Source organism: Recurvomyces mirabilis, assembly GCF_035927965.1.
Source record: "Recurvomyces mirabilis strain CCFEE 5264 chromosome Unknown scaffold_6, whole genome shotgun sequence".
Lineage (NCBI taxonomy): Eukaryota > Fungi > Ascomycota > Dothideomycetes > Mycosphaerellales > Teratosphaeriaceae > Recurvomyces > Recurvomyces mirabilis.
In genome coordinates, this window is record NW_027041940.1 from 887,083 (window position 1) to 901,339 (window position 14,257).

At 53.0% G+C, this 14,257-nt stretch overlaps 6 protein-coding genes across 6 annotated transcripts; 2 read left to right on the plus strand and 4 right to left on the minus strand.

Moving 5' to 3' along the window:
* Window positions 1–1,135: 1,135 nt before the first annotated feature.
* rtf2 (Replication termination factor 2) lies at window positions 1,136–2,068 on the minus strand (the record flags this gene model as incomplete). The annotated part of the gene is made up of 1 exon (XM_064835844.1): window positions 1,136–2,068. One exon carries the CDS (start codon window positions 2,066–2,068, stop codon window positions 1,136–1,138), a length of 933 nt encoding a protein of 310 aa, XP_064696894.1.
* Window positions 2,069–2,498: 430 nt separating this feature from the next.
* On the plus strand, window positions 2,499–3,918 carry LTS14_003140 (uncharacterized protein; the record flags this gene model as incomplete). Its single annotated transcript, XM_064835845.1, has 2 exons — window positions 2,499–3,613; window positions 3,663–3,918. 2 exons carry the CDS (start codon window positions 2,499–2,501, stop codon window positions 3,916–3,918), a joined length of 1,371 nt encoding a protein of 456 aa, XP_064696895.1.
* A 463-nt stretch (window positions 3,919–4,381) lies between these two features.
* Window positions 4,382–7,745, plus strand: NMD5 (Nonsense-mediated mRNA decay protein 5; the record flags this gene model as incomplete). Its single annotated transcript, XM_064835846.1, has 4 exons — window positions 4,382–4,471; window positions 4,553–4,631; window positions 4,697–7,504; window positions 7,558–7,745. The coding sequence occupies 4 exons, from the start codon at window positions 4,382–4,384 to the stop codon at window positions 7,743–7,745; spliced, it is 3,165 nt and encodes a 1,054-aa protein (XP_064696896.1).
* Window positions 7,746–8,442: 697 nt separating this feature from the next.
* Window positions 8,443–9,477, minus strand: LTS14_003142 (uncharacterized protein; the record flags this gene model as incomplete). The annotated part of the gene is made up of 1 exon (XM_064835847.1): window positions 8,443–9,477. One exon carries the CDS (start codon window positions 9,475–9,477, stop codon window positions 8,443–8,445), a length of 1,035 nt encoding a protein of 344 aa, XP_064696897.1.
* Window positions 9,478–10,366: 889 nt separating this feature from the next.
* On the minus strand, window positions 10,367–11,621 carry LTS14_003143 (uncharacterized protein; the record flags this gene model as incomplete). Its single annotated transcript, XM_064835848.1, has 2 exons — window positions 10,367–10,894; window positions 11,223–11,621. 2 exons carry the CDS (start codon window positions 11,619–11,621, stop codon window positions 10,367–10,369), a joined length of 927 nt encoding a protein of 308 aa, XP_064696898.1.
* Window positions 11,622–12,205: 584 nt separating this feature from the next.
* On the minus strand, window positions 12,206–13,848 carry LTS14_003144 (uncharacterized protein; the record flags this gene model as incomplete). Its single annotated transcript, XM_064835849.1, has 2 exons — window positions 12,206–13,525; window positions 13,606–13,848. The coding sequence occupies 2 exons, from the start codon at window positions 13,846–13,848 to the stop codon at window positions 12,206–12,208; spliced, it is 1,563 nt and encodes a 520-aa protein (XP_064696899.1).
* Between the last annotated feature and the right edge of the window lie 409 nt (window positions 13,849–14,257).

Here is a 14,257-nt window from a genome sequence, read left to right on the forward strand (position 1 = left end):
TGTGAATTGCTCGGTATTGATTAAATCAGGAGAGGCTAAATACGATTCAGGCAGAGGTCAGGTTTCGTGCCGCGGCCGGATGTCTCATTTCCCATCCGAAAGGGCGGCCAAAGAGCGCGTCCTACTACTGTAGCATTATAAGCTTATGTGATTGATCAGCTTTGGCCTTACCACCTTATTCGCCACCACATCCGTTGGGCATGGCTTGAAGAAGTCCGAATGTCAGTGTAAGACGGGACCACGTCCTCGATGCACTATCGTTCTCGCCAGCTATTGAAGCAGAATATACTTGGAACTGGAAGCCAAGATGTCGTTCTGTCACGTCCAGACTGGCGCATGAAGTGTCGATAAGGTGGCGTGCGGATTGAGCTACGTCTAAACTAGCCAATGTTATCCTACATCGGGTCACGAACGACAAGCACGAGCATGGAAGAACAGTGGAATAGCACTCAGTGTAGTAGGACCAATCTACTTCTAACTCAGACTCCCTCTGATCTCGTCGTTCAAGCTGTGGTCACAGCCATTGCGCTCCTTCACAACGCAGCTATGACTGACCACCATCAAGCAGAGAATGTGGTCCATGATCACACATCCAACCATCCCACTAAGACAATTCTGCGCTGCCTCGCTTCTTCGGCCCCCGACACAATTACTTCGTTACATATAACGCCATCACGCAGCCCAACATCGTGTCCTTCCTCGTCATCACAGACGACCTCAGCGACTGGCGAGACGCTCAAGGCACGGTATTGCACGCCCATGCTACTCCGGCCACTGCAGCTCTCGGATATCAGAATACAGCTTCATACCTATCTTGTCGTCAAGCTTGCTGTACTTGAAGACACGATTGATCGTAGTAGGTATTTCGCGTTACCCCCGAGTATTGGTATACTGCCTACAAGCTGTCGTGGACCAGAGTGCTGGTGTGATGCTGATCGTATCATCTAGACACTTTGTGCCTGTCGCGGGCCAATGTAAGCCCATCGACTGGTCAACCCGTGGAGGGGTTTGTTTGCCATGTGCTGTCGTCCTGTAGAGCGTTGTGCGAGGGACGTCTGGGATGCCTTCCGCCACAGTGCGGTATACACAACTTCTTGCAAATGACATTACGTTCATGCTTCGAGAATTGAGTCGATCATCGCTTGTCAGATACCGGTAAGCTGTAACCCCTGGTCATGAAATCACTACTCTTGCCAGATGGCTTCGCCTGGTCTCGAGTCGAGAACAGACTACGCACATTTTGGTTCTCGAGCTTGCGCTTTTTCGTGCGCTCTTGCTCGTCCAGCACTTTTGCTGTTAGAGAAGCGGTGGACGCGTTGTTGATGCTCTTATGGCTATCCTTTGCAGGTGCATCGTTGCCTGCTGTGGAAGTCTTATCCTGAACTAATTCCTGCTGCATATCCTGCTGGACTTTTCTCCCGTCATTCACAACCACGACAACCTCGTCCTTCTTCTTGCGCTTCTTGTTGCCGCCTGAGGCCTTCTTAAGCGAATGCGATAGTCCTTTTTCTTGCAGAGTCTTGACCCGCAACGATAGTCGCGCGATGTCCGTATCGATCGTTGGTAGGATCGCGATGATATCATTCGAAGCATACGCAGTTTCACAAGTCAAACACTTCTCGCCTGAAACCTCCTTAATGGCTGTGCCGGAGAACGCATGTCCGCATGGCACCAGGTACACTGCCTTTGAGCTTGGCCCAAGTCTATCACCAGTTATGGGGCAGACCCAGATCTCACCCGTCGCTGTCTCTCCCGCCTTGCTGCCAACCTCAAACTTCACCTCCACGACATCCTTGAGACTCTTGATTGCGCCTCCAGTGATGCGCTCTGCGTCGTCCTTACGTGCACCTTCCACGAGGTACTCCAGGACTGTGTCCTTATTGTATAGCTTCCCCGATGAGTCCGATACCACTGGCTGAGCAAGCGGCTTGGTCGAGATTGGATCCGTGGTCCAGTGGTATTCCTGCTGTTCTTGACGGGTTTCTTTGAGCTCGCTGGTCGTGAGAGCACGTGCTGCTTCTTTGACCAGCTCGCGACGAGTCGGTATACTACCACCGTCGTTACCCATGCCGCCTTTTGCAACCTGAAATACCAAATTGTCTGTGTTCGCGGAATACCTAGAAGCTTGTGATTGTGGATAGTCGAAGTCGCGTGACTCGCGCAAATAAGCTTACGGACCGAAGGCAACCTTAAAAGTGAATTGCCGGAGGCCGAGAGCTCAACCGAGGCCACCGAATGGTTCGATGCTATAATCTGACAGTAAGCCTTCAAGTTGATGAGGCCAATGATAATTTGGGAGACAACACTCGCTGGACTCGTCACTCCTCTCTGGCCTGCTTGCAAAATCCCGGACACAACCACAATGATCTGCCAAGAATCTGAGCTCAACGGACAAGCATAGCACAACTACCTCTTTGGGAAGTGAGCACGTGAGCTACGAACAAGCTACGAAGAAACAAAGTTCAATTACTGGAAGGAAGTCTCTGAGTATGGTCGACATGGAGAGGCCGGCGGCTAAGCGCCGTCGGATCTCGAGCTCTGCTGCAGACATGCAGTCGGCTATAACTCAACCAGGATCGATCAAGATTAATGTCACTGGAGCATATATCATCGATCACGAAGAGGAAGACATCTCTCACAGTAGCGGAAGCTCCCCATCCAGCAGCCCGGACGTTGACGAGTCGACTTACCAGCATCATAAGCGTGATATTCGGCTACCGAATCACACTTCTCTCGTCAGTCATGTGGCGGCGGATATCGGCGGATCACTGGCCAAGGTCGTCTACTTCTCTCGCGAGAATGGTGATGCAGCAAGTGGTGGCCGACTTCACTTTCTATCTTTCGAAACGGACAAGATCGATGACTGCATCGAGTATCTACGTACTTTGCAAGCTCGGCACAAGCAGACCAATGGTGCCAAGGCCACCGAACTACGAGTCCAAGCTACGGGTGGCGGAGCGTACAAGTTCTACAACAGGATCAAGGAGCGCTTAGGTGTCGATGTCGAGCGAGAAGATGAGATGGCATGCCTCATCAAAGGACTCGACTTCTTCATAAGTGAGATCCCTTACGAGGTTTTCACATACAACGATACTGATGCGGAGAACGCCGTCACGTACCAAGATGCTCGATCGGATGTCTACCCTTATCTTCTAGTGAACATCGGCAGTGGTGTCTCCATGGTCAAAGTCTCTGGTCCATCACAATTCCAGCGTATTGGTGGTACATCCCTGGGTGGTGGTACTTTGTGGGGTCTGCTGTCATTACTTACTGGAGCGAGGAATTTCGACGACATGCTTGCCATGGCCGACAAAGGCGACAACACTGCGGTCGACCTTCTGGTCGGAGATATCTATGGAGAAGGTATGGGTTACGAGAAGATTGGTCTGAGCGAGAAGACGATCGCAAGTAGTTTTGGTAAAGTGCTCAAGCGGAAACGGGAGGCGGAAAGATCTGCGGAAGATGGCGGTGGGTTGAGCAATGGCGACACCACTGGATCGAAGCCACAAGTTGATGGCGCGGCCGAGACTGGGACTGATGGCTCGAATCTGGTCGGAGATGGTCGAATGTTCAAGCCTGAGGACATCTCACGGAGCTTGCTCTATGCCATCAGGTCAGTAGCTCTGTAGTGCCATACTCTGACTCGACTGACACTTCTACAGCAATAATATCGGCCAAATCGCCTACCTGCAATCTGAGAAGCACGATCTTCAACGCATCTACTTCGGTGGCTCGTTCATTCGTGGGCACCAGCAAACCATCCACACGCTGTCATATGCCATCAAGTTCTGGAGCAAAGGTCTGAAGCAGGCTTACTTTCTGCGTCATGAAGGCTATCTTGGCGCTGTGGGAGCGTTCTTGAAGCGGAAGCCTGTCAATTGGGGACGGAGAGGGAGCGTAGATTTTGTAGAAGCGTGAATGTGCTTGAACCTTGCTCCACGGTGACCGTATTCGTGTTGCGGACTTCGACGTTTCTTCTTCAGCCTCACAAGTTCGTATTGTCTCTCATCGAGAGCTGACTGCTGGGATTGCTTGTGCTACCTCAAGCTGCAGTTCCCTGCATGTGAAACGGTCAAAGACGGCACACATCCTTGAAAACACGCGAGGACTTTTGTTGTGGCGCTCGCACGTAGCTGCTATACATCTCGGGACAGCATAAGGACGACACTGATTTGTTCACTCTCCACCTGATTGTGAGCGTGTGAGGAAGTAACTCTTCGCGTGGTGCCAGACAGAAGGCTTGGCAGGGCCGACACCTCCACGACACGGGTCTCTTGCACGCGAAGCCGATCCTTGACCAGAAAACATCCCGCATCTGTAAATCAACAATACATCTCAAGCATTTTTGCTTGCTGCAATTTGGCAGTACCCATTCTAGATCATGGACGCTGCCGGTCTGAGGAGTCGTATCCAGGGCACTCTCAGCCCAGATGCTGATATCCGCCGGCAGGCAGAGCAAGAGCTCAAAGCCGTACGTCTATTACCTTCTGCTACCGTACCGTGTGGCCTGGCAAGTCATGCAACTACTTACTGACCCATACTTGCTGTACAGGCGGAGGAAAGTCCTGGATTCTTGGATGCCTTGTTGAATATTCTGGAAGCTGAGCAGGAAAATTCGGTGCGGTTGTCTGGTATGCGCGTACACCCATGAGGACTGGCTGGCATGGCAAGAGCTGGACTGACATGGTGCAAACAGCTGTCGTCTATTTCAAGAACCGGATCAACAAGGGCTGGGCGAGATCTGAGGATGGACCGAGTAGTACTGCGATATCCGATCAAGAGAAAGTGACTGTCCGAGCACGACTTGTGCCAGTCATTGCCCACGCACAACCCAACAACCGCACACAGCTCGTAGTAGCTTTGCAGAAGATCTTGCACTGCGACTTCCCGAAAGAGTGGCCAGATTTCGTCGATACGACTGTCAAGCTCCTCCACGCCCAAGATGTGCAGTCAGTGTTCGCTGGACTTCAGTGCCTGCTGGCGGTCTGCCGGACATATAGGTTTAAGCTGGGCGACTCCAGAGGCGAATTCGACCAGATCGTTGCGACAACATTTCCTCAACTGCTCAACATAGGCAATAGTCTGCTCAACGAGGACAGCATCGAAGCAGGTGAGATGCTACGGACTGTGTTGAAGGCCTACAAGCACGCAATCTACTTCGAGCTCCCAGTCCACCTGCGGACACATCAAGCGATGGTGGACTGGTGCACACTTTTCTTACAAGTCATTGCGAAAGAGCCACCGGCCTCGTCCATGCTGGAGGATCTAGACGAACGCGAGCTCAACCATTGGTGGAAATGCAAGAAGTGGTCATATGTCAACCTCAACAGGCTTTTCGTACGGTACGGCAACCCGGGCAGTCTGCAGAAAGGCAATGGCGAGGATTACACCCAAGTCGCGAAGTCGTTCATCGAGCAATTTGCACCTGAGATCCTCAAGGGCTATCTCGTCCAGATCGAGAAGTGGGTCCAGAAGCAGGTTTGGCTAAGCAAGCCTTGCTTGTCCTACACATTGACATTCATGGACGAGTGTGTGAAGCCGAAGCAAATGTGGGATCATCTCAAACCTCATATGCCCATCTTGATACGACATCTCGTGTTTCCGGTTCTTTGCCAGTCTGACGAGGACTTGGAGCAGTTTGACTACGATCCTGCGGAGTATCTGCATCGAAAGCTGAATTTCTATGAGGAGGTCTCAGCTCCAGATGTCGCAGCTACGAACTTTCTGGTCAGCCTCACCAAGGCACGCCGAAAGCAGACGTTCGAAGTCCTTACCTTTATCAACGAGATCGTCAACCGATACGAGGCTGCACCGGACGATCAGAAGAACCCACGCGAGAAGGAAGGTGCTCTGCGCATGATCGGAACATTGTCGAGCGTCATCCTTGGCAAGAAGAGCCCAATTGCTGACCAGGTCGAATACTTCTTCGTGCGACACGTATTTCCTGAGTTCAGGAGTCCTCACGGCTTCCTACGCGCTCGAGCATGCGACACGCTGGAAAAGTTCGAGTCGCTCGACTTTAAGGATCCCAACAACCTCACTGTCATCTACCGCAATATCCTTGAATCCATGGCCGACGACTGCTTACCCGTCCGAGTCGAGGCGGCATTGGCTCTCCAGCCACTCATACGGCACGATCCTATCCGCACTATGATGCAGCAGAACATCCCTCAGATAATGCAACAGCTACTTAAGCTTGCCAACGAGGTTGATGTTGATGCTCTCGCAAATGTCATGGAGGACTTTGTTGAGGTCTTTGCACCGGAACTCACGCCCTTCGCTGTCGCACTCACAGAGCAGCTCCGTGACACCTACGTCCGTATAGTCCGAGAACTCATTGAGCGCAACTCGTCAAGAGAGACTGACGAGGGTTACGGCGACTTCCTCGATGATAAGAGCATCACGGCTCTTGGCGTACTACAGACTATCGGCACGCTTATCCTTACTCTGGAAAGCACACCCGATGTTCTTGCGCACCTCGAAACTATCCTTATGCCCGTCATCACGATCACGCTCGAACAGAAGCTCTACGACCTTTATAACGAAATCTTTGAGATCATCGATAGTTGCACATTCGCTGCAAAGGTCATCTCACCCACCATGTGGAACGCATTCGAGCTCATACATCAAACATTCAAGTCTGGCGCGGAGCTTTATCTGGAGGACATGCTACCAGCGCTGGAGAACTTCGTCAATTACGGCCACCAAGCACTGCTAACGAACCGGGCATACCTTGATGCCATTGTTGACATGATTCGCACAATATTTAAGGACGAGAAGGTAGGCGGTGTCGACAGAATATGCGGTTGCAAGCTCGCTGAAATTCTCATGCTCAACCTCCGTGGCGGCATTGACGACAAGATTCCCGAATTCATCACGCTAGCCATGGAAGTGCTTACCAACGACGAATTGAAGATCAAGTCGTATAGGATACACCTGATGGAGATGGTCATAAATGCCGTCTATTACAACCCACGACTTTCACTACAGGTTCTTGAGGCAAATGGCTGGACGAACAAGTTCTTCAGCTTGTGGTTCTCAAGCATCGACACCTTCACACGAGTTCATGATAAGAAGCTCTCCATCGGCGCCATCACCTCGCTGCTGACATTACGAGGAGATGAAGTGCCGCAGAGCGTACAGCAAGGGTGGCCGAGATTGCTACAAGGTGTGGTACGACTGTTCCAGACATTACCGGCTGCATTGAAGAATCGAGAAGAAGCACAGCGAGAAGACGACTTCGGGATTGGTGGTGACTATGAAGATGATGAGGAGGAAGAAGGCGAGTGGGAGCAAGACGACTGGGATCATGAGGAGGAGGCTGAGACGACCGACGTCAAGGACGAGAGCACGGCGTATCTCGACTTTCTCTCACAACAAGCGGCGAAATTCAACAGCGCTGTGGGCGAAGACGAAGACGATGATGAGCTGGAAGAAGAGAGCTTACTGGAAACGCCGCTGGATAACATGGAGCCTTACAGTCTGTTCGAGCAGTCGCTTGAGAGTAAGTCGTGCTACCTTACAGTACTATGGCAGTATCGTGCTAACACATTGCAGACCTCCACCAGCAAGATCCACAACTCTACAACCAGCTCACCGGCACTCTCGGCCCCGAAGAAATGCAAATCCTGAAAGCGACAGTCGAGACAGCGGATAAGGTCGCCACACAAAATGCGGCCCTGCAGGCCCAAGCCGGCAGCACCCCTTCAGGTACAAGTGTGCCGCACACCAACGGCGCGAGCTGAGCAAAAGCATACATACCTACTTGCTCCGCCCTGCCCTGCCCTACCCTGCCTTGCCGTTTGTCTGCACAGCAGTATCAAAAAGATGATATCCATAGCCCTCATGCTGCTACCCTCCTCCCATAGATACCCGAAATGAATTGATGTTGAAATGCTCTGCTGACGTGTTTTTGACAACTTTCAGTGCGTGTGTTTAGGTCGACGGCTGCGCGGAGGCGTGAGCTTTCTCAGGTGAAGAGGGTTATTGCTAAAGCTGATGGGGTGATGATTGAGAGGAGTAAGAGGTGAGGAGTGGGAGGTGTGCTGAAGGGTATGGGTAGTGGAATGGGATAGTGGGGGTGTTGTGGTGACTGACAGGACATTACTTTTGGCGATGCTATATGTGGCTTCCACGATATCGCTACGCAGCAACGGGGCTCTACGAGGAGCTGATGGCCTTCCCTATGGCATATCCACCACTATCGCACGGCCACAAAACCCGCTAGCACCCTCGCCCTTCGCTCTTGCAGACGCCTCAATGCTTCCCCCCAAAGGCGTCTCGAGCCGAAAAGACGCTCGATATCACTCCTCATCGGAGCTCGTGCCTCGCAAATATCTTGCTGGCTCATGGCCTCGATCCGGACCTACGATCCCCGAGCATTCTCATCCATCGCCGGATTCTAGAGAACTTAGCGACGGCGGCGTAAGGCGGAAGCCGCGTTCAGTCCATCCGTCTGTGCCTGTAAGTCCCCCAGCCATTCCTCGTCACATCGCCACGCCTCAGCAAGCGAGCGACCTGCTCATCAGTTGCCCTGCCTGCGGCATTCGAGTCTGCTTTCCAGCGCGTCATGTCGTGCTGCCAATCCTTCAACTTTCCGACAGTACTCCTGAGCTTGCCGATATCGTCCAGCACTAGATCCTTCGATATCGCTAAGCGCGTGACTTCGTATTCTAGGTAGGAAAGTCGGTCTTCATGAGACTTGACGTCAGGCTGTGTCTCTGCCTCCGCTCGAAGCTCAAAATTCCGCTCCACATCGGCCATTCTTGCTTCGAGACCGCGTATGTCGTAGTCGCTTATGCCATTGGCTCTCTCTAGGTCATGTATGCGATCACCGTGAGTGCTGGATTCCGATTGCTTGTTCGTCACTCCGGCGATGCGGAGGTCGAGATTCGCCACTTGAGTGCTGACCGTCGTGGTCAGGCGTGTCTCGACTTTCGCCACTTCGGCTGACACCACCTTCCTTGCTGCTGCACTGTGTGAGGACTCGGTGCCGGTTGACGCCGTTTTGCTCACTTTCGCAACCGTGAGATTTCGAGACTTCTTGACATCCTTTAGTTCTCCTTCGAGACGCTCGCAGCGGATAGAAAGGTCCCGAAGTTGGCCGTCCATCATTTGCTCCACCATTGACTTGACGACAGCGGTCATATTCTGATTCATCGTGATCGGCTTCTCTGGCTTGACAACCTCCTTGGGAGAGTGAAGGGCGATGTGTTTGTCCATGGTCGCCTTAAAGCCCTCGAGGTTGGCCAGCAAGCTGAAAAGGTCACCGAGCTGCCCGTGCCTTGTATCTTTGCCAGTCTTCGCGCCCTCGAGGAAGAAGTTGCCGTGAACGTCTCGTGACAGGCGATCTCGCAGGCAGTCGACGAGATCGTTGACCTTGGTACCGTCAATGCGTTGGAGGCCTATGTTTGTGCCGCAGTTCTCGCAGGTTGGGTTGGCTGCTCCTGCAAGTGAAGCAGATGCTTCGGACGGCATGGGGACGAGCCCTTGGCGATGGCGATTATATGCGATTGGTGAGTGGCCACTGGAGAAATGACAAGATGAGGTGAAGAAGTTGAGGACTGTTGCCCGGTGGCGAAGGTGTTCGAGCCCAAGCTCTCGATCAATAGACTAGCGTGGAATTCAACTTTGTCAAAAGTGGAAGGAACGACTGTCCCGATCACAAAGCTTCACATGTGCGTGCATAAGATATACTTGCCACTATCGCTCTATCCCAGATACTAAATGCCCATGCGATCGTCCTGCGCGATTTCGTCTCCATTCAGAGCGGCACCGTAGCATCACTTGTGGTTGTGAAGCCTAACCTGACAACGTCCGACACCAAGCAGCATCCCTCCAGCAGCACCATCCGGCGCCGTGAAGACGTGCTAAGTAGCGTACAATGACAGGAAAGCTCTGCACTACTGACGTGACAACGTGACATACCTGCACCAGAACCCGAGGCGCTCGAGTAGTATGGCACGATGGCACGACGACGACCTGGACTGGATCTGAACCATGTTGGATGGTGAAGAACCAGGACAGGATAAGAGAACGTGATAAAGCAGGTTTCCTACCTTGGCACGAGTGCGGCTTCGCGAGAGCCTCGCTTCTTGATCGCCTTGGGGACTTTTCGCCCTGCGTAGTGCGGCATAGCATCGCTGCTGGGTGCTCAAACTCGGCAGCACTAGCCTGACCACACCGTGAACCGGGCTCAATCTCAAGTGGCAGCGCTGTTGGCCTTGCTCTTTTGGTCGCTATTGAGAGCGATGGTCAATCACCACCGGTATGGCTCAGATAGCTCTTAGTTGGCAATGTGAAAACCTCCGCTCCGTTCTGTGTTCTGGCTAGTTCCACCAGTGGATGGACGCAGCAACGAGCGAGGCTACTTCTTGCGAGAATATCGCGGCTCGTGGCCCTCCGCTAGTCTGATGTCGTCCTCAGCTTCGTCTAGATATCGCTCAGCGCGAGAGCTGCTGCGTTTCCAGAGTGCGAAGCAGGTCGAACGGACGGATGTGCAAATCAGAGCGCATTGGCTGGAGAGTGACTTGATCTGCTCCTTAAATTCGATGGCTTGTTCGTTGCTTGCATCTCGATCACCCTCGAGGGACTTTAGCCTCGTTTTGCACTTTGCTTTGAATCCCGCTAGCTTGTCGTTGAGTTCGGCGATTCGAGCGCCTGACTGATTGCGAGCTTCCTTCTCGGCCTTGATCGACTTCTCAAGTGTGAGAATCCGCTTGAGCATATTGTGTTCTTCGTTCGCGTTCTGCTCCTCCTCGAGCGAGGTGAGACGTGCAGTAGCTTCATCGAGTCGTGCTTTGAGCTCACGGTTCAGATCCTCAAGTCGCTCGGTCTCGGCGACAAAATAGTCGCTGAGTTGACGGCCCTGGTCCAGACTCAGGCGGTCTTCGATCTAGGATCTAAGATCTTCGAAGTCCTTCTCCTTGATCTTGATATCAGACTGAACCGCCACCAGCGAAATCAGCTCCTCGTAGTGCTTCTTCGTGCGCTGCTCGATCGTCTTCAGCTTTACATCAAGCTGTATGGCGTTCGGCACTTCTGTGGTCAGCTTGAATGTATCAACATGTTGACTTAGCTCGTTGCATATACTCTGCAACTTCTTGAAGTCCAGGAGATCGTTATCTCGATAGATTTCAAGATCGCGCACATCTCGTGCGAGGACTGCCCATATCGACATTCTCGCGGTCACGATCCAGTGTTGACAGGCTGAGGTCACTTACTGTGCCGTTGTGCTCGGCCAGCACATCATGTTCGGATCTATGCAAGGCAGTGTTGTACTTCGTCAACACGTCTAGGAGGCCAAACATGACAGGAAATTGCTCCCGTTGCTTGCGTTTGTGCTTGCGACTTCGTGTCTCGAATGCCTCGCCATGCAGCCCACCGAGCCAGTACTGAAGTAGCTCAGCTGCTAGGCGCTCGCCTGTGGTGGCATGTTCGTTCACAGGACAAGCAGCATTCTCGCCACTTGGGCCTGCATATTGTCCTTCGGCAAGGACGGCAGTCTCGCGCGCTTCGCTCGTGGGCTGGTATCTGTCGCAAGAGGCTTGCTCGCCTCGATTGTCAGCTTTGTCAAATTCATGTCGGTCATACTTGAGGTAGTCTTTATGGGGGTCATTCATGGTTAGACGACACTGTGTGTATGTACTCGTGTATTTGTCTGGTTGTAGGAGATTGTTGTTGTTCACGACGCGAATGAGACAGGCTAGCGTGGGACTTAGCGAAACCTGCGGAGATTGATAAGATAGCATTTTTGCTAAATGACTTCTACACATGTCCTACCTCACTCTCATCTGCTATTCTGGTGACTATTCGGGGGCCTAGCTCGGTTCGCTATTATGGCAGAGAGCAAGGCATCAGACCGGTCCGATCTACCCGCGGAAAACATGTTATAAACACAGGGTCCCTGTCGAGCTCCCAGTCATACTAGCAGAACCCAAAATACAACGAAATGTTCGGCATCACCTTTCCAGGGCCTCGAAGGAGAGTAGGCACCTGCAACAATTGATTTGCTCGCTCTGCAAACTCGAGAAGCTGAGAGCGAGCCAGCATCCCATCATTAATTCCACACAATGGGAGCGGAAACGGTTGAGGTGGTTGCGCGAGGGAATGTCGTGGGGCCATCTGTACGGTGTGTGATTTCACATAAATATGCATATACCCCACGTCCGACTACAGTTGCTTTGCCTTACTGTACAGTACCATACTAGACAGCAACATCGCCACCAAACCCCACCGGCCGCCTCCTCGCCTGTCCCTGGACGGGCGGCGTAAAAGGCACAATAGCCATGACCTGATACAGCCTCCCCATCCCCTGCGGCCCCCCATCCACCAACCTCCTCCACCCCGACTCAACCCTCTTGACAATCTCAGTCAACTCCCCTTTATCCCTCCCTTCTCTACCCTCGCTCCCTTCCCCTCCTTCCCCTCCCATCCCACCTCCTCCCACACCACCTCCTCTCGTACCACCTCCTCTCTCCCTATCAACAGCCCTCTTAACCAACTGCGCCGCCCGCTCTTCAATCCCCATTGCCTTTAAGAAAAGTGCTTGGGAGACGGGTCCGTGGACTTCTACCCCTGGGGAAGCATTGATAGCTGCTTCGGCTAAAGCGAGAAAATCCACGTCGGCGCTTAGATCCGTGGTTCCGGCTGAGAGGAAAGGGGAGACGCGAGTGTGTTGTTTTATCCCTCGCAAAGAGTTTATTGGGATGCTGGAGGGGGGGCCGTAGTCGATTATCAGGGCTGCTCCTGACGGTTGCGGCTTTGCTAGCGCTTCTCCTGTCGCCGTTATAGCAGCAGTAGCAGCAGACCGTACCGTCTTCCCCGCCCCCGCCGCCGCTGCCGCCCGAGTCTTCGGCTGCCTATCCTTCTTCTTACTCGCCGCCGCAGGATTCGCCCCCCCAATCCTCTCCGCCAGATCCCGGGCATAGGCTTGCGACTCGGGACTGATTTCTATCGTCGCCCCCTCTGTCGACTTGAGGGCTTGGTAGCGCGGGGAGGTTTCCGGGAGGTACATGGAATGCGGGGTTGCGCTCTTGGCCATCGTGAGCTCGAATTCGGGTTCTTGCTCTTTTAGGCGGTGGGGTGGGATGGGGGAGACGACTAGTTCGCGCCATTGGTTTTTTGGGGGGAGTCTTCGGGCGGTTGGGGTTGGGTTTGGGTTCGCGATTGGGCCGGTGGGCGTCTGGATCATTCCTTCGTCTTTTCCATTTTGGGCAGACGGAGATGGAGCGGGGGGTGGAGCGACGGATTGGAAGACGTGGATGGGTAGGGCGTCGAAGAATTCGTGGGCGATGATGAACGGGGTTTTGTTTGCTTCGCGCGGCACGAATCGGATGTCTTCTGTCCAGATGATCTTCAGGTCCGGGCTGTGCTTGCTGGTGCTTTCGTGGCCGATCTCGTTCTCGATGAGTGAGTTATTCTCGCCACAGAGGAGTTTGTGCTGGGCGAGTCGGAGGTTGGCGCTTGCTTCGACCATGTAGACTGCTTCAACTGCTTTGGCTAAAGGGGGAAAATTGCGGATGGTCTGTCCTTTCAACATCAGCACAACACACTCTGCTTGTACTCATATTACAGTAAAGCAAGTATATATTTTGTTTGACATACCCTCAACATATCATCCATCAGCGTCCCTCTCCCAGGCCCAATCTCCATCAAATAGACCCCCTCGCTCCTCCTCCCCTGCGCCATCCATTCCGCCACCACCCACACCCCGATCAGCTCACCGAAGATCTGGCTGATCTCGGGACTGGTGACAAAGTCACCTTTTGTGCCGAATTGGTCTTTTTCCGTGGATGCAGTGTTGGTGGTGTAGTAGCCGCCGAGGTCTGAGGTCAGGCATTGGCGCATGAAGGAGGCTACGGGGATGGGGCCGGCGGTCTGGATTTATTGTTAGTATTGGTTATGTGTATGCAGCAAGGTGTTTAGTACGGTGATAGCCTCTGCGAGCTGCTTGGCTAAGGGAGTGGACCATTTATGCCCATCTTCTTCGATGGTGGTGGTGGTGGTGGTGGGGGTGGAGCTCCATCTTGCGCCGGAGGTGATGCATCGTCTCACCCGCACATCACTGGTGTTTCGAGATAGCCGTCGGAGTGTACGCGGTAGACTACTTCTCATTGCATACGGCCGAGAACAGTATATTGTATTGAGCTATCGATATAACAATGATATAATTCGAGGTGACTTTCTGGGTGTCCAAGCTTGATCTGCGTCATTGCTGTATATAAATGTCCATAGCCCCTCCACTACTCGGCCATCC